The 25,699-nt window shown below is 52.3% G+C and overlaps 9 protein-coding genes across 9 annotated transcripts in view; 2 read left to right on the forward strand and 7 right to left on the reverse strand.

Annotated features, from left to right (window-relative positions):
* Positions 1–1,215, reverse strand: part of Z520_10844 (uncharacterized protein) — a gene marked incomplete at both ends in the record, with an annotated part of 2,552 nt that extends 1,337 nt beyond the window's left edge. Inside the window, 2 exons of the mRNA XM_016781336.1 lie at positions 562–977; positions 1,030–1,215. Of these exons, the coding sequence (XP_016627548.1) occupies positions 562–977; positions 1,030–1,215 (602 nt within the window). The remainder of the gene's footprint in view (positions 1–561; positions 978–1,029) is intronic.
* Positions 1,216–2,688: 1,473 nt separating this feature from the next.
* Positions 2,689–5,280, reverse strand: Z520_10845 (uncharacterized protein; the record flags this gene model as incomplete). Its single annotated transcript, XM_016781337.1, has 1 exon — positions 2,689–5,280. The coding sequence occupies one exon, from the start codon at positions 5,278–5,280 to the stop codon at positions 2,689–2,691; it is 2,592 nt and encodes an 863-aa protein (XP_016627549.1).
* A 533-nt stretch (positions 5,281–5,813) lies between these two features.
* Z520_10846 (uncharacterized protein) lies at positions 5,814–7,751 on the reverse strand (the record flags this gene model as incomplete). Its single annotated transcript, XM_016781338.1, has 1 exon — positions 5,814–7,751. One exon carries the CDS (start codon positions 7,749–7,751, stop codon positions 5,814–5,816), a length of 1,938 nt encoding a protein of 645 aa, XP_016627550.1.
* A 742-nt stretch (positions 7,752–8,493) lies between these two features.
* Z520_10847 (uncharacterized protein) lies at positions 8,494–13,119 on the forward strand (the record flags this gene model as incomplete). Its single annotated transcript, XM_016781339.1, has 5 exons — positions 8,494–8,505; positions 8,558–8,701; positions 8,770–11,758; positions 11,807–12,522; positions 12,577–13,119. 5 exons carry the CDS (start codon positions 8,494–8,496, stop codon positions 13,117–13,119), a joined length of 4,404 nt encoding a protein of 1,467 aa, XP_016627551.1.
* A 1,380-nt stretch (positions 13,120–14,499) lies between these two features.
* On the reverse strand, positions 14,500–17,046 carry Z520_10848 (uncharacterized protein; the record flags this gene model as incomplete). The annotated part of the gene is made up of 1 exon (XM_016781340.1): positions 14,500–17,046. The coding sequence occupies one exon, from the start codon at positions 17,044–17,046 to the stop codon at positions 14,500–14,502; it is 2,547 nt and encodes an 848-aa protein (XP_016627552.1).
* Positions 17,047–17,998: 952 nt separating this feature from the next.
* Positions 17,999–19,140, reverse strand: Z520_10849 (uncharacterized protein; the record flags this gene model as incomplete). The annotated part of the gene is made up of 3 exons (XM_016781341.1): positions 17,999–18,509; positions 18,568–18,867; positions 18,917–19,140. The coding sequence occupies 3 exons, from the start codon at positions 19,138–19,140 to the stop codon at positions 17,999–18,001; spliced, it is 1,035 nt and encodes a 344-aa protein (XP_016627553.1).
* A 1,282-nt stretch (positions 19,141–20,422) lies between these two features.
* Positions 20,423–20,837, reverse strand: Z520_10850 (uncharacterized protein; the record flags this gene model as incomplete). Its single annotated transcript, XM_016781342.1, has 3 exons — positions 20,423–20,572; positions 20,658–20,727; positions 20,782–20,837. The coding sequence occupies 3 exons, from the start codon at positions 20,835–20,837 to the stop codon at positions 20,423–20,425; spliced, it is 276 nt and encodes a 91-aa protein (XP_016627554.1).
* Positions 20,838–21,747: 910 nt separating this feature from the next.
* Positions 21,748–23,346, forward strand: Z520_10851 (uncharacterized protein; the record flags this gene model as incomplete). The annotated part of the gene is made up of 1 exon (XM_016781343.1): positions 21,748–23,346. The coding sequence occupies one exon, from the start codon at positions 21,748–21,750 to the stop codon at positions 23,344–23,346; it is 1,599 nt and encodes a 532-aa protein (XP_016627555.1).
* A 423-nt stretch (positions 23,347–23,769) lies between these two features.
* Positions 23,770–24,599, reverse strand: Z520_10852 (uncharacterized protein; the record flags this gene model as incomplete). The annotated part of the gene is made up of 3 exons (XM_016781344.1): positions 23,770–23,966; positions 24,050–24,185; positions 24,582–24,599. 3 exons carry the CDS (start codon positions 24,597–24,599, stop codon positions 23,770–23,772), a joined length of 351 nt encoding a protein of 116 aa, XP_016627556.1.
* Positions 24,600–25,699: the final 1,100 nt, after the last annotated feature.

Here is a 25,699-nt window from a genome sequence, read left to right on the forward strand (position 1 = left end):
AGGCAAACATTGGAAGACTTACTGGCCGTCGCTAATCTGCGAGACAGGGACACCAGTCGTTGCTTGTGGCCTGTGGATAGTTAGGGCTGCTCGGAGGACAAGGTGGAGGATATAAATATTGGAGGACTTACTGGCCGTCGCTAATCTGCGAGACAGGGACACCAGTCGTTGCTTGTGGCCTGCGGATGATTAGGGCTGCTCGGAGGACAAGATGAAGGAGACAAATATTGGTGAACTTACTGGCCGTCGCTAATCTGCGAGACAGGGACACCCGTGGTGGCCTGAGGTCTATGAGGGAGTCAGCTGATCACTTGCTATGACGGTGATACAACAGGAGCAGGAAGGAGTTTAAGTTGAAACAAGGATACCCGAATGCCAAACGAAGTGACATCTCCCACGACTGAAATATGCAGCAGAGAGGTTGCGTTCCAAAGCAAAGCAACAACGCATAGTATGAGGCACCTTTTCAACACAGAGATCGAGAGTAGGCCGCGTTCCAGCTCAATGAGAGTACTTGCGTTTACGAGCAAATCATGCCATGATAGTAAAGGATTAACTCACTGTCCGTCTGAGATTTGTGTAACAGCCACTGAAGTCACCTGGGGCTGACCGTCCGTGAGTTGAGAAACCGAGGGGACGACGGTCGTCGCGGCCGGCTGGCCATCTGTTGCTTGGGTCGCTGGTGGAGCGGAGGACCCGATCAGGGCATAGATGTAGATTGGTACGCAGTGGGGGGCCCAATCTCGGTCGTATAAGTTGTAGAATGATCCACTCAAACATTGATACCAGATGGCAGAGCCACCCAACGCAAGGCTCGAGTTGGAGCACAGGGAGAAGCCGCTTGTGTAAATAGCCCCGGCTTGTGGAGGGTTGTCAAACTGGAATTGATAGTTTGAGGCGATGTAGCCAGTACGTCCGTCTTGGTCTTTCAGGACGGAATCGGCAAGAGTGAGGGTCAGGACTCCAGAGCTTTGACGCTGCAAATGAGTCAGTACGTTCTACAGGACTGCGGTGTTGCAATGAACCTACCTCGTGCAAATCTCGTTTCGCTGAGGACGAGACATTCACAACAGTGATCTCAAAGCTGCCGCTATACGAGGGCTGGCAGCCTTCGGGAGCTGGAGAGGATGGAGCAATTGCAGAGGTCACACCCTGCGGCAAGGGTGAAGCCAGGGCAGAGACGGCCAAAGCCGTGAGAAGAGCGAATGTGCGCATAGTTGGAGGGGTGCAAGATGGGATTCTTTGTTGCGGTACGGCTGCTCGATCTCAACGAGGGTGGGCAGACGCTGAAGCGAATGATCAGGTCTTACCAGAGGATTGGGAGCATACAATATGCAACACTCTTGAAAGAGAGAGGAAGAAGAGAAGCACAACTGGGCGGGACGGTTTTATGAGAGCTCTGTGATGGCGGAAGCTCGCCAGATGCGGACATTCGAAGCCATCCATGGATCCTAGCGGTTCCATGACAGTCGAATGAGAGACGACAGTGAATGGAGGTTGTCCGTGACAGCCGGTCAGTGGATGGACGTGAATGTTAGTGTCGAGTGTTTAATGCAAGTTCTCTCCACCATTCTATCCAGCACACCACTGTTCCAGGTGTAGCTTGAATCCAAGAGGCATCCCAAGGCATGCTTTTTTTCTGCCAACCCCGCACCCAGCATGCATGTGGTGTGGTCGCTTGAATCGCCATTCGATGCCCACATCTTGGCGATCATCGTGCCGCAGAGGAGCTCCTTCTCCGGGCTGGCTTGGTGTACTTGACATGTCTGGTGCAGTCAGAAAAACTTTGACCAAGTGCTCACAGCCAGTGCTCCAGGCGAAGAAGAATAGACCGCGGACGGAGAGCTTGCTGCCCCACCAATCTTGTACCACCGAGCATCAGTCAATGACGAAATAGACTCAGGCGGCCGCTGCGAGAAATGTGTAACATCTGAGACATGAAGCATCAGATGGTTGCATATGAAGCCTTCTTTGGGAACTTTGGTCGGCGGATTCGACTTAGCAAGGCGGGGAATGAGCTGGAGAGGGATCCTTAAGCTTTGGTATGGTGTGATTCGGCCCTGTCATCGACGTAGCCAGGGTTGAGGCTGCAATCCCCGTTCAACAAGATGCGAGCCAGCAAGCTCAGGAAAGCCGATCTGAGAGAGCCATTGCAAGATTGTGTTTCCTCCTCTTGACTGTTCCATCTCTTCTCGTGGTCTCAATTCGCTCGCAATCGACCGGGAAATCTCAGTTGGCTGCAGGGAGGGGGAACGAGTCGACGCATGCATTAGTGCCATGTATGCTGAGGTGTAGCGGTTGGAAAACCCCTCGACTGTTGCTCCGCAGCTCATGATGTTCGCTTCGCCGCCTGCCCGAATAGGACCAAGCGTGATCACGTGCTCCGCGCCTTCCGAAGTCGAGTGACAACCACCGAAGTACCTTGTACAGTGAACCACCCACAGCCGTTACCAGCGTCCAAGTAGCGTCCAAAGTCGGGTCCAAGTCAATTCGTAATGAATATCCACTACTACGAGCAGCTAGCCCGCCATGTATCCTCGGTGCGAGTGCTCCGTGCCTCCTTCTCCTCCTTCATATTTACCGAAGCCCATCTCCGCTATTATATGTGTAGACAACGTCATTGAGTGGCCTCGGCCCAAATGTACGCATAGGTGGCGCCTCCAGCTGCCACATCAAGGCCTCAGTCTATCACGTTTCCAGAAGTTCCTGCATCCATCTCATCTCCACCGCACTCACTCCACGGGCATAAGCCTTTGTGCCCGTGTACACAAATTCGTTGTACATGATCCCCTTGTACTTCCTTTGCTGGGCCCTGCCCCCGGGCCCTTGGTCTCTAGAGGTATATGAAGGCAGGGAGAACAACACGCTACTTGGATGAATGGCAACAACCTGGTTCGTGAGAATCGTACGATAGCTTCCGTCGGGGCAAAGCCGTGCAACGTTGGGGTGGAAGCCGGTCATAATGCACTTGAGGATGCGAGTGGGTAGAGTGGTCTTGTCCTGATCCCGCACCGGGTCGATTTCCCGTGCTCCTTTCCCACCCGTTTTACTCTCGCTCTGGGTCTTGCGCCGGTATCGATCCATCAATGCGGTGAGTTGTTTCCTAACATCCATGGCGCCGCTCATGGCCCGGTGCGAGATGTACCGCTCTTCACACCAACGACGGCGATCTGTGTTCTCAGCCACATAGGCCTGGATAGTGGCGAGCAGTGTGAGGTGATCCCCTTCACGGCGGAAGAGTTGGCGCCGTGCTTGCTGGGCACGACCTTCCAACGAGTCTTCTTCAGCATCCGAGTCACTGTAGCTAGGAGATGATTTCGAGGGAGGGTTGACCACGTCGCCAGATGCCGTAGCCGATGGACGGTTGTGGATGTTGAGGAAGATGTTTTCAACACTCAACGCCGAAACAATGTCAGTGATCTCCTCGACGCAGTCATACTCTGGTTCAGCGCTGGCAAGAAGCACCCTCGCCAAGCTCGCAGGCAGAGGTAACACACTCATTTCACGTCCCAGATGTGTGATTCGCCCGCTCGAACTGTCCAATGCAGAGAGCTGGAGGAGATGGATCATCGCCCTCTCGAGAGCTCTTCGTGGCGGAGCAGTTAGGAACGGGAATTCACTCAAATCATCGATCGAATGCGCCTTGAGTGTGAGCGCAAGCTGACTGAGGTCGCAGCGCAAGATCTCAGGTTCGGTATCCTGTGCCAGTTGGTAGAAATCCGCTTCGGTGTACAGTCTGTATGCAGTTCCCGGTGCATCTCGTCCAGCGCGCCCAGAACGCTGGTTCGCGGAGCTTCGAGAGATGGGGACGGTAAGAAGAGTATCCAGATTTAGAGAAGGGCGAAAGAGTCGCTGCTTTGCCTTCCCGGTATCGATTACATATCGAATCCCCGGCACCGTGATACTGGTCTCGGCGATATTTGTGGCTAATATCACCTTGCGTGTGAACTTGGGAGTTGATTGGAAGACACGTTGTTGCACGTTCGAAGGCAAAGCAGCATAGAGAGGGAGGATGAGTAGTTTGGGAAGCGTTGCAGACTGCTTGGGGTCTTTTTGAACCGAGAGTGACCATGAACTCAAAAGGCTGAGGAGAGATTCAACGGTTTCTTGACCCGTGAGGAATACGAGTACATCGCCTGGTAGAGGGGCATGCGTGTGAATGTCCAGTATTCGCTGATATGCCGCATCGATGACATCTGGAACTGACGTTGGCGTATAGTTGACGGTCACAGGATATTGACGGCCCTTGATAAAGAGTGATGTTGCTTTGGTAAGGGCGGCTATGCCAGAAGTGTCCTTCACAACACCACCGTTGATGTCCGAGTCGACTTTGGTTCTGGTATCTTCATCAGTTCCAAATTCATCCTCCGAGAAACCGTGCCAGTCGCCTTTTGCCCCATGAGACTCCCCATTGGCTTTCGGGCGATCTTCACGATTCGTCTGGCTCGTGCCTCCAAAGAAGTGCTGAATCTTCTCCATGTCAGCCGTCGCGCTCATGACCACAATCTTCAACGCAACGCCACCTCTCCCGTCCTTCTTGTTTCTCAGATCCTGCATCCTTCTAAGGAACCCCAGTACCAGATCCACATTGACGCCGCGCTCGTGAACCTCATCCACCACGACAGCGGAGTACTCCTTCAACCAAGGATCCCGTAGCATTTCTTGCAAGAGCATGCCCTCGGTCAAGAACTTGATCCTCGTCGAGGGACTCGTGCTGTTCTCAAAGCGCACTGAGTACCCGACTTCAGACGCCGGGCTCGAGTTCCCTAGCGGCGTGCCCATCTCCTCCGCCACGCGACGGGCGAGGGAAATCGCGGCCACCCTTCGGGGCTGTGTGATGGCGATGCACCCTCCGACATTGACTTTGGCACCACCACTCCCACTGCTGATCTGTTTCTTCTTACACCAGGGTTCATGCACCAGAAACTGTGGAATCTGCGTCGACTTGCCCGACCCAGTCTCTCCGACCAGTAGTAGCACATCGTGATCCCTGACCTTCTGCCGTATTTGGGCTGCGTTGCTGTAAATGGGTAATTTTTGTCTGGCTGGCAGTAAAAGACGAGCCCGCTCCTTCAGACTCGGGGCTTTGCTTCCACTCTTCTTGACGTTGTTGTTGTCATCCTTAACTTTCCGCTCCTCAAAATCGACAGTCTTCCCTGTTGTCGCACCATTCCGCGTCGCAGCAGCACTAAATCGATGATGTTCCAAGTTTTCCTCTACAGATGCAGACTTTGACGAAAAGGCTTCATCTGCAGATCTCTTGGTCCCTTTCTGCAGCATGGCTCCGTCTCTTGCTTGCAGTACTGATTGACGTGCTTATCTGCACTCTCTGTACTTGGAATAGTAGTAGAGACATGAGAAAGCGCTAATAGAAAAGGTCACCGAGACACTGTCAAAACGACAGACTAGTAGTACTGAAAAGATACCTAAGTACGGTATGTAAAAGAATTATTTGTAAACGATGGCAAAAAAACTAAATTTCTCCGCAGCCTCGTCACGTTCTTGCCCCAGCCTTGGCACGAGTTGGAACCTGGAACAAACTGCATTGTCCCGAGTATTGATGATCTAATCTAACAGCAAAGCAGGAAGATAGGAAAGGTTTATATACCTCTGTATCGAACAGCGCAGGGAAGGCAGCGGAGGAAGGCCGTGGTTATCTAGTAGCCAAAGACGGTTTTCCAAAAAAAATTAAAAATCGTTTTTTATAAAGAGCTTAATACTGTTTATATCGGACTCTCGCGCCGAGTAGAGCAAGCGGTGTTTTACATGGTTCACTGTGGAAACCTGCCCAAAGGCTTTACCTCTGGACGTTTTCAGATCAGAGCCTGCCCTCTAAACATGGCCTCCCTGACCTCGCTAATGACGTCCTTTCGATCTTTGCCTCCCATCAGCACAATCCCCCTTCCTCGCCGGTTCATCCTGCCCATGCGTCCCAACCGGTGGACGAAGTCTATTGTAGTATGCGGGACGTCATACAGAACCACGTGCCGGACTGCGAGAGTATCGACGCCCCGCGAACCAAGGTCGGTGGTCACGAGAACCTTGACATCCGGGAGATGCCTGGTTGGTCTAGATGGTTGACTGAGATTGATCCCAGACGTCGAAGGGGTAGATGAACGGTCGAAGGGAACAAAGTCTTTGAACAGTTTCTTGGAGGTCGAGGATGGGGAAGAAGACGGTTTGGACGAGCCTTCGACGCGGTCCACAGAGGTGAATGTTGCGAGAATTTCAGCCTGGCGCTGTTCCGTAGTATCTCTCGTCAATGCCACGGCCTCGATCCCCTTTGATACTAGAAATCGCGCAACTTCTTCTGCTTTCTCCCGCTCGTTGACAAAAACAAGGATATGCTTGACGGTGTTTTTGGGGTTAAGGTCTTCGTGCACCGCCTTTCCTAGTGTCCATATCACGTCCGCGCACGCTAACTCCCGACTGCCACGATAGGGATCTTTGTCGATATCCACAGCACCCAGTTGTACTCGGCGCGGAATCGTATGGAGCTTGGGTGTGACGATTCGTTTACAATCGGGGAACCTCTTATCAATGAACTTGTCAAGGCTGTTTGGAATAGTGGCAGAGCAGAGGATCAGCTGCTTTAATGAGGGGGCTGCACGATCGATGATTTCGCATGTGGTCTCACTAAAGGAGCGGTCGAAAAGGGAGTCAGCCTCGTCCATGACCAGATATTGTATCCGTGATAAGATGTTTGGCTCCTTTTTCGCGATGCTGGCGATTAGATGAGGTGAGGAAACGAGAATATCTATCCCCTGAGGATTGAAGAGTCGGTTTCGAATGACTGTGGGTGTGTTCGAAGAAGAAATCCCCGCAGAGCGATATTTCACGGTGTGGCCGATGACTTTGACGACCTTTGTAACCTGCGCAACAAGTTCGGAGGAGGGGAGGAGGATGAGGGCTCGAGGTCGGCCCATTGACTGGTTTGGTGATGGTTCATCAGCCTCCGAGGGATCTGCTTCAAAGACGCGGTTCTTGTCTTTTTCTTCCTTTTCTTTGACACTCCGGGCTTCACGCTCGAGCTCTTCATTCCGATCCACCTCTTCTTGTTGCTTAACGGCGTTGATGACGGGCAAAAGGTACGCCAGCGTCTTCCCTGAACCGGTCTCTGCGGCGAGAAGGAATGTCTTGTATTTATTTGGGACAGGATTTCCATCTGGATCCACCTGCTTCTGTTTTTGATACTCGCCCTTTCTACTGAGGAGTGCAGGAATCGCCAGTTTCTGTACAGGTGTGGGTGTATATTCCGTCAGATGTGGCAAGACTTGGGTATAGATAGAGTCGACAACCGAAGGCATCAGTCCCAGCTCTTCAAAGGAGGTAATTTTCTCCATTTGCTGCTTTAGTTTGGTCCGTTGGCCGTAGGATAGGGGAGTGAGGATCTGCTGCATTTTCAATGCGTGGAAGAGTGGTCGTTCATCTTTGTCCTTTTTCTCCTTCTTCGGGTATGAAATTGACGGGACAGCAGAGACCCGATCTTGGTCATGAGGCGCTGTAGTGTTCGGCTGCAACTTGGTTGTGGTTGCGCGCTCCTTGATCTTGGACCTAAGGGACATTCGGACTCGTGAGGGCACCGGTCGAGGTGGTCTCGCAACAGGGAATCGTGCCACGGTTTGATTCATTCCTGCAAAAGGACCTGCTGTGTCCCTCTTTGGTGTTTTTCTGCCGGTGTCTGTCTTCCCTGCATCTTGTGTAAGAGTCATTCTCGAAGGTTTCCTCCGTTGGCGCATGGCCAGTGCCATGGATCTCTGGGGCTGCCATTGTCGTGTTGGTGATCTGAGCGCAGATACTAATGCTCGAAACTGGCAAGCCGGGCAGATAGCAGCAGAGGACGACATGAACGGCTATACAACGAGTGCAGCTAGAAGTGGACGAAAGAAAGGGATCACTCCGCAGTGCCGTTACGATATTGAACTTTTTTTTCTGCGCAGCGCGTTCTCGCGGTTCACTGTACCGAGTAGAGGGCGACACAGGCTATTCGGTACCTAAGGCTAAGGCACTAGGGGTTGTGGCACTGGTGTCTCGGGTGGACATCAGCCACATCGTGTTGCCTGGCAACCGATAGTGTCGCTAGTGTCGCGGGCTTTGTTGTTGTTCCCCAGTAAAAACCCGGCGTGGGGCGGCCACTGAAGTTTCACATATACCATCCACACCACCAGAACAACGTTGAATGTTAACACTCTCGACGAGAACCTCTCTCTGCTGACTACTCTTCGTCAAAGAGTGGCCTCAATTGCGGTCGCAGTTGGGCAGTTGGGCAGTCAACTGTAGCTCACAGTCATTCAGTCACTCAGCTATTGCGCTTGTTGCTATCATTTCTACCACAACCCGCAGCTGGTCTGCCTTATCAGGCTCAGCACAGACATTCTGCCATTCTTTTCACTGCCTCATTCCTCACTTTGGCCACTGATCCCCTGATTCATGGTCTGAGCTCGACATCTGCTACATACACAAAGCCATTGTCGCGGTTCTCTGCCCTAAGCGATGGCTTCCGAGGTAAAGACGGAATTGTTGATATTGCCCTCGTCTTGCTCACGCTCAATCTCAGGTCCCACCCTTGCGCATCCAGAAGGGCGGCGGCAATGGGCCCAGCTCCTCGCCGTCCAAGCTGCCACGAATAACTAATCGTCCTCTCTCCGAGTTGAGTCCTATGGCAATTCGCAGGAACTCTCCAAGTTTCCCACAATCAAAAGTGCGTCTCCCGCCATCGGTTCAACGGCAAATCTGATATTTTCGCAGGGCAAGCTCTTGAGCAGCGAGAACTCGCCGGTCACTTCGTCGCCTTTCTCCACGAATTCACCACGTCTATTTTGGCAGGGCCGCGATCCCAGTTCTCCTGCCAGAGAACACACCGAGACTCCTCCCGCCTCCTCCCCACCGAAGCGTTCGTCCATTGAGAACCTGAAGAAGGCTTCAAGAGTGAAAAACAGTAGCATGTTTGCCCTCGAACAGAGCACTCACTACGATCCTTCGCGTCCGGCGATTCTTGACGGCCGGCCTCAGAGCATGCAGTTTCCACGACAGTCATCTCCAATCCGAGGTTCAGATGCCGGGCGAAAAGAAAATTTTGCACCGCTGGACAAGACCTCGCCGGGTCAAGCACAAGCGAGCCAGCAGGAGGATGAGTCCAAAGCCACAGCCAATTCTGTTACACCCCTCTCGCCAAGTCGACTGAATAGCTCCCCGGCCAAGTCATCACTATCAAAGAAGACGGGTTCAGCCTTCAGAAGCAGTGGTTTTAATCCCGAGACTGGCATTTGGGAAGACGATGAAGATTTCCAAGACAGACAACTGCCCGCGGGTCGTGGGTTGCACCGTCATCAGAAAAGCGTTACGTTTGACCAAGCGCCTCCACAAATCAACGAATACGAGATGACCACACCTGCCCCTTCTTCGATTGCTTCGGGATCGCGTGAGGGTAGCTACGAATCCACAGATGACGATGAAGATGAGGACGAGGAAGCGAGCTTTGAGAGAGGTTCTTCAATCGACCATGACGACAGCTTTGACGCGTCCCTCGAGGACACCGAAAAGACACCGGTTGTGTTGCCCGAGGACTGGCGCTTCATGAGCCCCGAGAGTGCCAACACTGACCTGTCTCGTCATGAAGAAGACGTCTTCGAAGAGGACTGCGGCAGTCCCGCCCCAACTGCACAGCCAAGCATTCCGTCTTTCCGCCCTCATCAGACAAGTGCAAGCTCTGTCGACTCCAACGGACAGTCTCGCCCTCTTCCACCACTTCCGCCTGTGGCTGGATCACAAGGGCATTCGAGGTCCGACAGTCTAACAGGAGCCCTTGAACGTATGAGCGTTGCGTCACGATCTCTCCCAAGCCCTCCATTAGCTACCACGATCTCGAAAGCAGACATTCAAAAGATCGGGACTGGGACCTCCCTTTCCGCGGAGGACAGATTGAGGCTAATGGCACTCCAAGAACAGGAGAGAGAACGTCGGATGAGGCGAATGGGTTCTAAGGACGCTATCCCACTTCGCAGCAGCAGTAATGAAGAGTCGCTCGTCGAGAGTTGTGATTCACGACCAAATCAGTCCGAGTCCGGAAATTCGACCCCACGGCTTTCGAGGGCGTCGATCCTTGAAGGCCTGCGTGGTCAGGTCGCCGCTGCCAGTCGAGAGAGCAGTGAGGAAATTCCAGACGCTTCTCAATCGCGGGACCTCTCCTCTCTCGATCCTGACGTTCCGATACCCTCGTTGGAAGATCCCACACAACCGCGTATTAAAGTGGAGGAGGACGAAGAGCCTGACTTGTACTCTATCCCAGACATGTACATGGGACGTACAGCTTCAGGTTCAGACGTTAGTACGAACCACGATGACGACCTCACCAGCCAGTATTCGCAACCTTCGATGGCGTCTTTTCCTGCTCAGATGACGGAAGAAGGAGAAGACACCCCTAAAGCACAGAGTCCAGCTCGGGAGTTGAACACCAAGCCCGTGACGTCTGAGCGTATGTCTTTGCCAGATTTCACCGACTTTGGCAAGACGAGCAGCTTCGATATTGGACTTGCCCCGTATTTGAGCAACAAGGAGGAGATTGTGAAACCAGCCAACGTTGTTACGCCACCCTCTCAACTACCTGACCTCGCTGCTCTCCGTCAGTCAATTCAGCGGCCATACACTCCGGAAGTCCAGCTCAACGCATTCCAAAGTCGCTCAACATTTAGCCCAGAGCAGGCTGTGCCAGCAACACCTGAGTCTGTGGTCAGACACTCTGCTCCACGTACAACCTCTCCTGGCAACGTCGACAATGAATCAGAAGAGGATGAGCGCGCTGCGCAAGCAGAAAGTGACCGTTCAATTAGCCCCTCCGAAAGTGGTTCTGTCTTGGTTCATGACAAGGAACTTTCGCCCGTCTCTCCTATCTCGGCCAACTTTGACGAGAACGCAGAGGTAGCAAAAGGAGATTCCACTAATGCAGAAGTAGTTGATGAGAACCGACCGGAGACTGACATCGATGGAGAGAAGAAGCGGGTTAGCAGCCTAGTACCCCTTGACATTCCGACTGCTGGATTGGACGAAGGCCTCGGATTGGGTCTCGAGAAGGAGTTCGACCGTGTTGTGGAAACCCAGAAGGTAGAGTTTGAACTCTCATTGCAACGTCTTTATTACCCTTTCCACGGACGATTCCCCTCCAGTGAGCTGCCCGAAGCGAAGGAGTGGAAAGGAGGCAATCCCATGGAAAACATCCCAGTTCTCCCCAAACCTCGTGGAGCGCGTCCGCTACGAGGAGCACATCTTGCTATTTCTCCAGACAGATATATTGATGAAGAGTCATTTGCTAATCGAGCTGGCCGCCGACAGAGAGGATACCTGATGAGACAGAACACCAAAATCGTCGTCGCAAGTGAACGTATATCTCAGGATGAATGCAGATCTCCTGGCCTTCCGACGGCAACTGAAGATGGTCTGCTGGGTGTCCCCGCAGAGGCTAACCACGTCCATGCGTCACCGCGCAAGACGAGTCAACCAACTTGGACTGCTGAGCCATGGAATGGTAAGATCCGACGGAAAAGCATTCGAGTTGGCGGGGAAAAGGCCGTCAGCAAGAGGAAGCCAGTCGAGGGCCCTGTGCCGCCTTTGCCGGGACACGCGAGCAATGCCCAAGAGGGTCTTGACGCTGTTGCAGAAGACGAGATCGGAGAAGAGGAGGAGTGGGAGGATGGAGCTGAACGTGGCCGACTTTTTGTCAAGGTGGTCGGTGTCAAGGACCTCCAGATGCCATTTCCTCAACGTGAGCAATTTTCCATTCTCTCCAAGAGTTCATGCTGATCACAAACAGACGAACGCACTTTCTTCGCTCTCACGCTGGACAATGGCATGCACTGCGTCACGACTGCCTGGCTGGACCTTGCTCGAAGCGCACCTATCGGTCAGGAATTTGAGCTAATCGTTCTCAATGAGCTTGAATTTCAACTCACTCTGCAGATGAAATTGGAGGAACCTAAAGTCGAACGGCCGCAGTCTCCTTCTAAGCCGCCCGCGTCGCCTAAGAAGCAAGGAGCTTTCGGGAGGTTGTTTGGATCCCCCAAAAAGAAGAAAGAGTCAGATGTCAGAGCTCAGCAAGAAGCCCAGGCAGCCAGAAGACCAGTAACGCCTCCTTCAGCGTACGAGCTGGTTCAAGGTCTTGTTGCAAAGGACGGTTCATTTGCTCGAGCTTACATTTCGCTCAGCGAGCACGAAAAGCAAGCATATGGAAGGCCATACACTGTAGACATCACCTGCTTCAACGAGTGGGCAATGGAAGAGGTCCACGTGGGCAGTTCGAGAAGCAAGAAGAGCGTGACGCAGCTCCAGCGCCGTCCGCCTTATGAGATTGGCAAGTTGGAACTGCAGTTGTTGTATGTGCCGAAACCGAGAGGAGCCAAGGATGATGATATGCCAAAGAGCATGAATGGTGCAGTTCGGGCACTGCGGGAGGCTGAAGAACGACTGGCACAACAAGCAAATATCAAAGAATTTGAGGGCTACCTGAGCCAGCAAGGAGGCGATTGTCCGGTTTGTGGATTCCGGTGGAAGAACTTTCAGGGCATTGTGCTGACGAATTTCTAGTACTGGCGACGACGGTTTTTCAAGCTTGCCGGAACCAAACTGACGGCATTTCATGAGACGACACTCCAACCCCGAGCAACGATCAACCTTGCGAAAGCTACGCGTCTCATTGACGACAAGACTGCGTTGACGCAGAGGGAGACGTCGACCAAGGGTGGCGGCCGCCGCAAGAGTGGGTTCGCGGAGGAGGAAGAGGGCTACATGTTTGTTGAAGAGGGTTTCCGAATCCGCTTTGCCAACGGAGAAGTTATCGACTTTTATGCCGACTCGACCGCGGAGAAAGAGGAATGGATGCAAGCACTCTCGCAGGTGGTGGGCAAAGGCGTGCAGAGTGGCTCGGCCCCGATCAAAGGCTGGACAGAAATGGTCCTCAGGCGGGAGAAGAAGATGAAGGCTTCAGGCCCAGCACAACGTCCCAAAGTCGGTCATCAACGAACGGAGACTTACCATGCCGGTGGTGGGATGAGTCAGGCAAACAGTCCAGTAAAGGCAGCGGTCAGTCGGGAGGAGAGACATCGAAAGACGAAGAGTATGTACGCGTGAGGGACGAGAGGAATAATAACCAGCATTATGGATTGATGGGATTGGCCTGGAAGCTTTGACGGAATCAAGGGTGTTTGAATATGGCTGGGGTCGGTTGGCGTTGGTCAAAGAAGAATATGATGATAATGGATGGATGGACCAGGGTCGGCTCCGTGTGATTATGGGTTTTCCAATTCGATTCGATTCGAGTTTCGATTTTCTTTTTCATGGGAAAGACGATGTATCTTGATGCAGCACACGATCAATGGAGTGGGCAAACGACCTTGAGGCCTGTGTCTCGAGTGCAGCCACACATGTGAACGGCAGTGATGTGCATCTAAAAGAATTTGTTTAGGAAATGAGTTTTTTGGGAACCATTGCCGGTCACTTGCCTCTTCTGCCTCTTCTCCTGCCTCGTCAAGCTGAGCCTTGTTGAAAGGTTGACTACCTACCTAGGTACCGAGTACTGGCCCCCTAGTTCGGGCGTGAATTGTGATACATACATAATTAGTAGGTTTTCTCCATCTCTCTACTTATAGATAGGTACTCACCGAATTCCGTCCCACCCACTTTCCTCTCCTTAACGAAATGCACCATACCGACCTAGGTACCTAGGTAGTCACGTATCAATCAATGTCCTCAAATATTCAAACGAAAGTGTCCGAGGAATCTGTCGACACCCCCATTTAGTTCCCGTATGCATGAACGGGGCCGCAAATACTAGGATCCGACTCTCAAGTAGCCAGCTAGACAAGACACAAAAACCCTCCTCCGTCGACAAGTGCGACAAGTGCGACAGTGCGACTGTGGGCGTGATATCACGTCTCGACGTCTCCCGGACATGGAACGTCTTTTACGTATGGTAAATTATTGAATGTGCCTGCCTGCCTGCCTGCCTGCCTGCCTGCCTGGGTCCTACATGCTATCAAACCTCACCTGCAATAATCCACACTTACATACATACATACAATAGCTACGGTAAGTTTGGTGGAATAGCTTCCTGCAGTAGCGAATCCAACATTTGTAAGAGCACGGCAAGCTGGGGTAGACACTGGGGAGACACTGGGGAGACACTACTAGGGTAAATGGAAAAAGTCCCTCCTGCCATGGATGGATGGATGGATGGATGGGAAAAGGCTATACAGCATTTTCTTTCTGCGCTATGATATCCAGGGCAAAAACAGAAAATGCCTTGCCTGGCTCGGGTGTACGAAAGTACTCGAAAAGTAAGTACGAGGTACACGCTTGGAACGCTGTCAAAAACACACAAGAAAAAACTACCTAGGGTGGTAGCAACTGGGTATGCATGCTCGCCTCCGCTCTGCTCTCGATATGCCAAAAGAAACGGTCGTGGGTGGAGCAGCTTTTCTCAGGCCCGCTGTAGGAGGCTGCCATGCTCTCTCAAGAAATCCTCGACCCCAATGAACTTTGCCTGCCGCTTCCAACTGGTACAGGTAATAATGACATTCGTTTGGCCTTCCCGCTCATCGCCAGAACGCTGCTGGGCCTCGTAATCGTGCGCTTGGACAGAGGACTCGAACTCGGTTCCGTGATCTGGTCCTCTTCATTCTCACTCGCCCTATCATTCTCTTCCAGACCATCTTCAGTCTTCCTAGGGCTGCCCTCCAGCCTGTTGTCCAGTCGAGGATTGTGAGATGTTGATCGCAGGGGGACTTGCGAGGATCCATAATTCCGACTAAGTGACGAAGGTGGACGCGGGATCGATCCTCCGCTCATTGTAGGCTTGTTTTGATTGTTGACGACAAGTGAAGACGGGGATCGAATGGTCCCCGGCGCAGGAGCACTCGAATTCCTGGTCTTGTGATACGGCACGGGGTCTAACAAACTGCTGGTTCTCGCCGGCAAAGGATCAGCGACACGCTCAGCAAAGGATCTGAACTGTTGGCTTTCTCTCTTCGCAAGAGTAGGCAGAGTGGATGAAGGTGATGCGGATGCTTCCCGGCTGAGTGGACTTCGCAATGGCAAAGCAGTATTGGAAGAAATAGATCGCGGAGTATACCTTCTCGCGGTCAAAGGCGTGGTGCTGGAAGCGGATCGATACGACGGTGCTATCGTGCTATCGTACGACTTCACAACAGCTGACCATCTGGGCTTATTCGAAAGGGGCGTAGGGTCTGGCCGAGGCGCAGGCACCACAGGAGGAGTATAGACGCCTTGACGATATACAGATGGAGGCCCCGGCAAAGGTGAGGCTCCACGTCGAATCGCACCACTGCTTGAATGTGACATTGGTGTGGTAGGGCGCCGCGTTTGGGGTAGCATTGACATTCGTTTGTTGCTTGAAACGGGCGGAGGTGGCCTGCTTGTGGAGGGGGTACGCTGTTTTGTGTACCCGTTCAGACCGTATTTCGACGCAGGCTTTTCATGTCTTTGTGGAGGGAGATCAACTGACGAAGGGGGAGAGCTGCCTGGAGTGCCAGCAAAAGTGGTGCTGGTAAACGAGCGATCTGCGGAGACGATGCTAGAGATCGATTCTCGAAGTTTCGAGTTCTGCCGCGAGGTAACGGGCTCGAGGAGGCTGTCGAGGTCGTCCATGGTATCCGTGAGATCCCGCATCCTGGATGATAAGTCCTTGTGCAAGCGGAGGATTTCCCCATTGACCGTCAAGCGATCCTTAAGACCTTTTTGTATGATTCCAAGCACCCGTTGAATAGCAGGGCTGTAATGAAGCTTCTTTGCCTCGAAACTTTCGATCCTCTTAGCCAAAGCAGACGGGTTCGTTGCCTGAAAGTTTTCGTGGATAGCTTCCTGGACCTTCAAAATACTTCGTTCAACTGAATCGCACATCTTCTGAGCTTGTCGGCCGGCATTGCGGAACACAATCACCCAGCGATCCTCGCTGAGCTCTCTTCGAAGGGTTTCCGCCTCCTTTGACAACTCTGTCCAATTTCTCTCCAATCGCGCCCGCTTGTCATCAAGCTCTCGGCAAGCAATGGGAAAGATCTTCTCCGCTCGGGACTGGAACATAGATAACCTCATAGGCAGGAAATCCAATGAAGCTCTGAGGGGTTGCATCCTAGCGAAGAGAGCAAGCAAGTTGGAGTCGTCCTGGGGATTTTCGATAATGGGAGATCCAAGGGGTGACGACTCGAAAGAAGGGATGCTGAACCGGTTTGGCGCAGTCCGTTTCTGGGTCGGCTCATCGATGAAGCTCTCGAGTTCGTTCAGATCGATATTTTGACTTGAATCAACCTGAGTCTGTGTTTGATAGGCCGTGTGTCTCTTCTCCTCCATTTCAAAGACCATGGCGCTCAGTGCGTCCATCTCTGCACCCACATCTCCGAGGACTTTTGCCCACAACTCCTCCCATTCCATGGCCAGCTCCACCTGTTCGTGAACGTTTTTCAGGTCTTTCCGGACGTCATCCCAGCCGCCCAGAACCGACTCCATCTGTTCAACCACAGCCTGCAGATCTTCGGGATTTGCCTCGCCAATATCGGGGCGCGATTGCAGTTCTTCGATCGATAGGACATACATGTTGATCAAAGACTCGAATTTGTTTATAGTTTTATCTGTTTCATCCAGGCCCAACCTTCCGGCCGCCGCAGCCCACTCCACATCGTCTTCGGCATCGAGATTTTCCAAAACTTTCAAGGCCTTCTTGATCCATGATTGTATTTGCTCGGCAGCAGTAGAGATGGCTCTTATGGCCTTGCGGGCGTTTGGGAGGGAGCTGACGGTCGCAGCAAGAGACTCGGCTTGTGGAATATTAATCGAAGTCAGACTCGCAATTTGACTGCTGAAGGATGCCCTCGAAAAGGAGAAGACGGAGTTGCTTCTGGAGAGATTGTCCGGGATCACGAAGGAGCCAGCATCACTGCTGGGTTCGGAAGACGCGGAATTGGCCTGGTGTTGGGAAGAGACATCGTTCGAGGAAGAGGGGACGAGGAGTTGATGTAGGTCGACATCGCTGGGGGTTTCCACCATGGACGGGCGGCGGAGAGCAGAGGTCATAACAAACAGCGTGCGCTGATTGTCCAGCCCGATCAGTTACTCGAGATTTGAAGCCAGGAGACCCCGAGATAGGGTGTAGCTGCAGTTGCAGTGAAGTTCATATGCGGAAGAATCGCCGTGGACTAATCTGGAGCTTGGCGGGTTGAGCAATTGACCGAATGGAGGCTACAGTTGAAGAAACTGTGTGCACAGACGCTGTGAAACGTGGGTTGAGCGCAGTTAGTACGCCGGTGATGGTGGCCAGGCTATGTACCGAGTGTTTCGAGGCCAAGGGTGACGGTGAGTAGATGGACGAGGTTGGACTGTTGGAGGTTTGTTGGCAGTCTGGCAGTTTGGCAGTGCACGCCCCGGGATTTGTTTGGGTAAGATTAGACCAACAGGGTGCAACAGCCAAAGGCGACGAACCAGGGTCAGGAAACGCTGTCCTTCGCACGGCGCGCTTGCGGAGCTTAAAAATTGGGCTGACAGGCGTGACGGCCACTAGGATCGAGATGCTTGTGCCTGCTCGTGCCGCTCGTGCCTGAGAAATGCACTCTGACATCAGGCCGTTGTCAAAAAGATATCGCGTGTACCAGTTACTCGGTATGTAAACAATAACTCGCATGACAGTGCAATAACGTGGACCCGAAAAGTGATTTTGATTTTGATTTTGGAATGGGGAGTAACTGCATTTTTGTATACTCTACTCGGTGCCAGTTCAGCCTGGAAAACAAGGCCACCCGATATCTATCAATGTTTGCGAGCCAGCCGAATTCTAGACTGACCTGCGTCAAGTCTCAGTCAAGCCGCAGAGATCATTTGCCCTCAACAGCACCTGCAACGCCGTACCAAGACAATGCCGCTAAGAGGAGCCCCGAATCTCATTTGAAAGCTCCGAACTCTTTTGAAGTCCCCCGATATCATCCTCCTGCGCGCACGAGTCTCGCTAGATAACCTCTTCCCGCTCCCAGCCTTTCGCCTTGATGTGTTCAATGCCTCTGCCAGGGTGAGGTTTAGACGGATCCTTGTACTCCGAGGCGAACGGGTTGGGGTCTTCGGCCTGGTTGAGGTTGGCAAAAGTGTGATGGATCTCTCGGTGCTTCGCCTCGTCCGCTCGGATGTAGTATAGAAGGTCTTTCATGGTCCTCTTCCCTTCCGGCATATTCCAGTACTTGACGGCAATCTCCGGTGCTTCGAGCTTCTCCCAACCTGGGAGTTTGCCACTCTCGATGTCTTCAATGGCATAGCTGTAGGTCTTGGTTGCCTCCTCTTCGAGATAGCCCACAAAACGGTGGCATATTTTGGGGTTCACAAGGTACGCAACGAAGAAGCCGTTGCAGAAGACCCCCTGGGCACCGAGAATCATCAACTTCATAAAAATTCCGGGTTCGGCCATTTTCAGGAATGTGAGGAGGTGCATCCGCTCGTTGTATGCATCTTCAAGCATGGTTTCGATCCTAAGGAGATCTGTATCAGCCTTGATCATAGTCTTGGTCAATCTGCGGTAGTCCTCACCATCCATTGTCTCTTTTCATCGCCCGTAGACTCCGTAAGTGACGAAGCATCCCGGCCACCATTCCCGGCACACCAGCCACAGTCTCGAGAAAGATGAAACGGACCAGCCATTTCCTCTCGCTCATCACGTAAGGCTTGCTGGGGTCGTGGCGGTAGCCGGTGACGAGATCGGTGCCCCATCGCAAAAAGCGTACCGTGTTGTATGCAATCCAATCCGAGACGCCACGCACTTCTCTGTGAGCAACCTCAATGTTCTTAAGTTGTTCCTCTGTTGCGTTCGGATGGGGCCATGGTGGAGGACTGCAAATGATCAGTACCAAGGTCGTGGGACTGGACTTGACCAGCGTACGTCAATTTGATGTTAGGAAGGTTTTTGGGTGGCGGGAAGAACTCGAGCTGCGCTTTGTGGGAGACAGAGAAGTTTCGTCTCGACTGCGCATCGAATGGTCTGAAGGCCGCACAGCTGGTCCTCAGACCCGCAGCAGTGGCAGTCGACGAGAACAGGCCTTTCCTGGCCGCGCTTGACAGGTTCGCCGCAAGGGTTGGCGTGAAGAGAGCTTTCGAGGAGGTCATAGTAGGGAAAGGAATCTGTGTGTCAATAAAAGGGTACAATCGCAGGGTGAGCAAAAGATTCTGATCAAGTCTCCTGAGTCTTGACAAGGTTTGGTCAGCACGTTGAGGAGAACAAAGCCTCAGCAGGCAATGTCAATACGCGGATATGTTTTATAGTCTTGTATCAGGTCCGAATAGCTACGGCCAGCATCCGAGTGAAGCGAGCAGCGAGGAGAAGGTGTGTCCCAGGGGTAGTTGTCATGCGCCACATGCGCCAATTTCAGAGCACGCTTCAGGCATGCAAGGCGCTCAAAGGCACAGTGTAGCATGCGAGCTGAGCAGGTTCCTAGAAGAAATGGAACATAGTGGAGGAAGCAACGCGGTTCGAATTCGTATCCGGACAATGTGGTAAGGTGGCAGATGGGTGGCAGAGTTCGGTGGCTATCCCACTCTTGGGGCTAGATTGCGCGAACCGTCTCCCCCCAAGCCCACCGTGCCCACCCAAAGCCCGTCCAAAGCCCGTCTTTCTAAGTTGCTGACTCACAACACCTGCTAACCATCAGGACATACCCTTAGAGGCCCTGCATCAATCTTCCTCCACAGTACTTTATGCAATTGGAGCTTGGCCCCGTCTGGAAAGAAATACCTTCCAAGACTAGAGGTGCTTATGAATTATTATTTGACGTTCCTTGCATGAAGAGTTTCCAGCTGCAACTCGAGGTCGCTGCAAACGGATGGCTGGCCGCACAAAGACTATTTTGCCATTGTGGTCCTTGATTTCCGAGGGGTCTGGTTTCTCGGTGACTACGACGATAAAGATCTACAGGTGCGAGGTACCGAGTACAGCTGACTTGAAGAAGAACGGCGAAGACCGGGACTGTGTCACAGTGGAAGGCTGAGAACATCAGGCTGGGCACAATGACACAGCTCGATATCGGAAGAAACCGGGTATCTCTCTATGTTGGCCGTGTCCACTGTCGAGGACTCGAGGCTGGATGACCCTCGGATGAGTTCGTTTTACAATTTTCATCATTTTCCCCAAGTAGGTATATATGACCAATTTGGTGGTTCAGCATCGATTGCTTATTTGCTCAGATTGCTCAGATTTCTATTTTCACGTCCTGCCGGTCACCTCGCTTGGGAGATCCGGATGTGCAGGTGCAGTGTGATGTGGGAGCCAAGTGCACAAAAAGCCACCCGCGGAGGTCTGCAATGATGATATCAGCGCCTTTCACTCCAGACTCGAATTGCAGCTCTCTCTTGTTGTGGCAAATAAAAGCCAGCCGAAATTCTCTTCAATTCTTCATGCTGAGACCTCGAACGACTTCTCTCCCTCTTTGACACCAATGTCGTTGATTTCGAGTTTGACCACGTGGGCTGCTCGAGGTCCTGAGTCTAGATCCGCCTTCAGTTTCTTTAGTGCTTCCTCATCACCTTGCGCTTCACCGGCAACCTACAGTAAATGTGGAGAGGATATGTCAGCAGGTGGTCTGATGCAAATTGGTTACTGATCGATGAACGTATCGAGCCTGCCTAACCTTTCCATCCGAGGTATTCGAGACGAAGCCTGTGAGGCCATAGCTCGAGGCTTTCCTCTGGGTAAAGTCACTGTTTCGAGTCAAACGTGGTGAACTCTCAAAACTCCTCCACACGAACACTTACCGAAACGCGACACCCTGCACTTTGCCGTGGACTTTGAATGCAATTCTTTTGGCCATGATGAACAGTTTCACGTGGAGATGGTCTTCGGGCTTCAAACCGCGATGCCACTGAATTGTTTCTCAACGGATTTGCCTGCATACAAAGGTACGTAAAAATGATGAAGGCCATCAGTTATGCCTCCTTGATGCGGGGCCATTACGAGGAGGATTGTGCGCCGCCTATGACGACAGCCACCCGGAGAGCCAAACAGCCAGACAGCCACAACTCCGGACAATTTGGAGCTGGGGCCCGGGCGCCCTTCATGCGCTTTACCTACCGGTAAGCCTGTTGGGCGGTTATGCCCGTCGATCCCGCAGCCACAGCCAAACTTTCAGGTGACCAACAACGCGCTGACAGTGCCGGAGCCCGTAAGTGCGCGTCACCAGGCGTCGGGTTTGTCAACAAACGGCCTGTTCGGGTGGTCACTAGGTAGATATGCACTGGTGATATTATATATCTGCATCGAAGTAGCTTTGATATTGACTTGCAATCTATTACCGGAGAAAATAGCGAGCCAAGATGTGTACTCGGTAGATGTTGCTATAGAGATGATTGTGCGAGATGAGGGCGCCGCTGGCTGTTGATGATTCTCCCAAATTCGTTCCCCTTTTTGACCACGAATCTGCGACTAGCGTCTGGATGCAATTTCACCACCAAACCTGCTTCTCGACCATCGACTACCTTGCTACTATGGCTAGGTCCATCTTCCTTTGCTGTTGTTTTGTGCACGTTTGATCGTTTTGATTTTCCCTCGTTCATTACAACATCTCCTGCACTTATCAATCTGTCTGTCACTGCTGGTCAGCCCTTTCCACCCCCTTGTGCTACACGTCCCCTTCGAGCGGAGTGCAACGGTCACCGCTTTCGCCGATATCCAGACATCTTGTACTTCCCCAGTTCGAGGCCTTCAGTAACCATCCAGCCGCCATGAGCACAGATCTAGACCTGTCATCCACCAGTCTCCCGTCTCGATCGCCCTCGCCCTCCCCGAATCTCCTCGCGACCCCTGACTCCTCTACACTCTTGTCCAATCGATCCTGCTCCGGCGTCTCGACCATCTCGAGCCGGTCCTCGTACTCGAATGGCTCCACTACTTCTCGAACCAGCACAAATTCGCGTCGGCGTGGCTATGTGCGTCCTCAAGGAGGATCCTTTGCCGAATCGGCCAAGAATCGGGAGAGTGTCATGAGCCTCGGTAGCATTGCCCATCTGCAATACTATTTTGCTCGAACAGGACTGTTGGATGGTAAAGGAGGTCAAATGGCAAAAAAGAAACAGAACGGAGAATATGACATCCCAAAGCTCTCGTTAACTGCAAATCAAGAGCTGGTTGAATCTCCAATTGAAGACGAATCTCAGGCCAATTGGGATGCCATTCATGAGGATGGCACAGATATGATGTTGCCTCCGACCGTATCAACGTACAGTCATCGATCGACACATGTGGCCCCACCTCCGGATCAGAAGACTATGAAGAAAGAGCTGGTGGAAGCTTTAGAGAACGCATTACAAGCTGTCGAGTCCTGCGAGGGTTCGGCGAATGGAAATCCTGAAGACCAAACACAAGGATTCTACGAGATTCAGGGTTTGCATGTCCTTGATACCACCACTCAAGCAATTCGAGCCGCAAGACTTTATTACACCTTACATCCCAATCCCCAGAGATTGAACTCTATAAGGTCCGACCAGGAATTGCGGAGAGATCTCTACTCTGTGCTGGATGTACTGAAGAAATGTGCCTCTCGAAACTTCGCGGGCGGTTTTCGTGAGGATGAAAGACTTGCAGTGTTAGTTTGGGTAAGCGACGTCGGCATGATGATCGACCAAGAAGCAAAATTGGAGGAGGCGGACAGGACCGAAAGGAAGGACTGGCACTGGATGGACGATGCCAAGTGGATCGATCGAGAGCAAGAACGAGATATTAACTTCCTCAACTTCCTGCTTCACGGGACTGGTCAAAGCCCATCCCCTGAGAAAGCCGATGTCAACCCTGAGTTTTTCCGCAATCTGGCCGATGGCAGGGATCTGGTGAAGATGCATAACGCCGCAGTCAAACGATCCAAGAGGCAATTCGACTTTATTAAGTCCTTTCACGAAGACGTGGCGAAACCGTACAGGCGTGCTGACAACCTTCGATATTGGCTAAAGGCTGCGGAGCTGAGATGGGAGCTCAAGCTTCAGCTGGATGTGATGGCTGTTGCAAATCAGGTCGGCGACAGCACCGTTTGGTCGTCTTTTGAGGACGTTATTCGACAATGGAGCCGAGGAGTCCGGGCCGAGCTTGCCAAAGATTGGAACGGGGACGAAGAACGCAAACTCCATGCGCGGGCAAGAAGCCTGGCGATGGCGAGTCCCTTGTCGAGCCCTTCCAGAAAGAACTCTCCCGCACCACCTCTTCCAAGTCCCTTGAAAACAGTGATTGTACCAAGTCCTCTGGGGAGCCCGTCGAAAGACTCTGCAGCATCCGATGATCCAGAAAGTCCGACTCCGAAGCCGATGTCCTTGATTTGCGGTGAAAGAGTCTAAGTTTTTGGACAGCGACGAAGGCACACCTCTGTTTTGGACAGGCTTTGTTTGAAGCGATCCGGATGCATTATGATACCCACGCATTATAAGGAGCAAGCGCTGGCGACGGAGAAAGGAGCTGTGCCGGGATTGCCTTGTACTTCCGACGAGATATGGAGGACTAGCCGATGGAAACACACCGTAGTTTGCACAGGCCTCCAGCTTCACATTCGATGTAGCCATTTTGTCAATATCAAGTTCAGCAACAGCAAAGATCATTTAACAGCGGGCCGGCCGTTTATCAAGCATCATTGGCATTGTGGAGAAGTTTCAATCACCAGATTACTCAACCCAGCATGATCCAGAATTCAAGCCAACAGCTTCCGTTCCAATATTCTCTCATCTGCTCTTCACTGTGTCTCCACTCTGTATCCTAGCATTCTTTCAAGACGGCGGCGGCATCGCCTCAACTTGACCAGCGCCATCCAAAGCTGGAATCCACTTGATACGCTCAGGCGCAAACAGCTCGGCGCCAGGCTTGGTGTTGTGGAGGAGGTTTACGTCGTCCAAAACACCCGCTTTGATGATCCTCATGCCATCGATCCCGCCGAAGGTGTCGCCATATCGGAATAGTGTGGTGCCTGTTAAACAACACACTTTTTAGATGCGCCCAGTCAAAGGCACCACAAATACAGCCTACGGGTCCACAAGATCAATCACATACCACAGTCAGGGCAAAAGCAGCTGGTGATGGACTTTCCACTGTCTGCCGTCTTGGTGATTTCCTTGGGCGTTCCTTGAAGGACCTTGAAATTGGAGCTCGGCACGACAAAGTTATTCGAGTAGTTTCCACCCGAGATCTTTCGACAGTCGGCACAGTGGCAGAGCGCCTAGGGGGGGGGAGGACATCAGTTTGAGCGCCATGCTTTTTGGACAGAAGGACTTGCAGTCATGGCTGGCTCGGCCGAGTACTCGATCTTTATATTCCCACAGAAGCAGCTCCCTGTCGGCATGTTGGGCAAAATGTCAGTCGTTGATCTTGGATTTTTGCTTTCAATACTGGAAAAGAACCGTGGCTGAGAAGTCTTGTCACAGAATCTTCAAGAGGCGGGCAATGGGATCAACTTATGCTTGAGGATACTATTCCGACTGCCGATCTAATCTATGAGAGCTACAATAATCTAAAGACATCGTCACCACCCTTGCGTTCAACCGAGATAGAGGCGGGGTACAGGTGTGTCTGCAACTACTCCTACGTGGTGGGCTCCGCTCATGGCTTGGAGATGGTATTTCAAATTTGAGATTCTGTCGGCCGCCAATCTGATCCGGGATCCCACACTGGTGACGTCGACGTCTTATCGGTGGGCCAGAACCTTTTGGTGTTCGGGACGAAGAGAGCGTTTGAGGATCAGCTACAACTCTGTTATTGTACGGTCTCAAAGAAGGAGTCGGCTACTAAACTTCAAAGCCATCGACAGCTGCATTTGCCATCGCAATGTGGTGACTAACTGGTGTCGTACAGCGTTTGAGAGTCGGACACAATGCACTGGCAGCCGTCGACGCGGGGTCAACAGCGAGACGAGGGAGAGACTTTCCATTTAGCTTGGTGTTAGTGAGGCTCCAGTTCTGCTGATGTATCCGAAGTTGAGTTTGAGGTATATCGCAGTTCCGAGGCTGTTGACCCGGAACACTGGATTGTGGAGTAGCGAGTCCCCCTGCTTTTTTGATCAGCCTAGGATCACCAGGGTCTCCCTCAAGAAAGCGAATCCAGCCATGCAAACGGGGTACATAGACCCGGACGACAGGATAGATCGTCGACCCCTCAGATACCACCTGCACCGGACGCCTCTTGACGCAGTTTTTGATAATTTGGGTAGTCAGCCTTTCCAAGATTTAGCCGTGGGTGACCCGGAGTCGAATATACCTAGGTACATATCACCCCGGCTATATCCCATTGCCAGACCGTGTGTCCCACTCTTGGGATTCCGATCTCAATATAATGTAATTACCATACCAGAGCAAGAGATTCGCTCGCATATTGCAGGTGGTCGAGGACGGTCCAAAGCATGCCCTTATCATCCCAGATGCCTAAGGCTACTTTGGAGAATTCTAAACACTGGTAAAATGACGGGGCAAGCACACCACTAATCGCTTCCACTCGCTTTCAACCCAAAGAAGAAGGGACACGAGATGGCCCCGGTTCAGATGATAGGTGGACGAGGTACTAAACCATGTCTCCTCGATCAAAAAAAAAGAGACAGGTAAATAGGATAGAAACTGATTTTTACAACGAACAACACCCCATCATTATATGCTCTGGGACAAACCATCCCCAAGAATCCAAGAGTCCAAGACCCTCAAGGCTCGGGACCCC

Source organism: Fonsecaea multimorphosa (genome assembly GCF_000836435.1).
Source record: "Fonsecaea multimorphosa CBS 102226 unplaced genomic scaffold supercont1.33, whole genome shotgun sequence".
NCBI classification, from domain to species: Eukaryota; Fungi; Ascomycota; class Eurotiomycetes; order Chaetothyriales; family Herpotrichiellaceae; genus Fonsecaea; species Fonsecaea multimorphosa.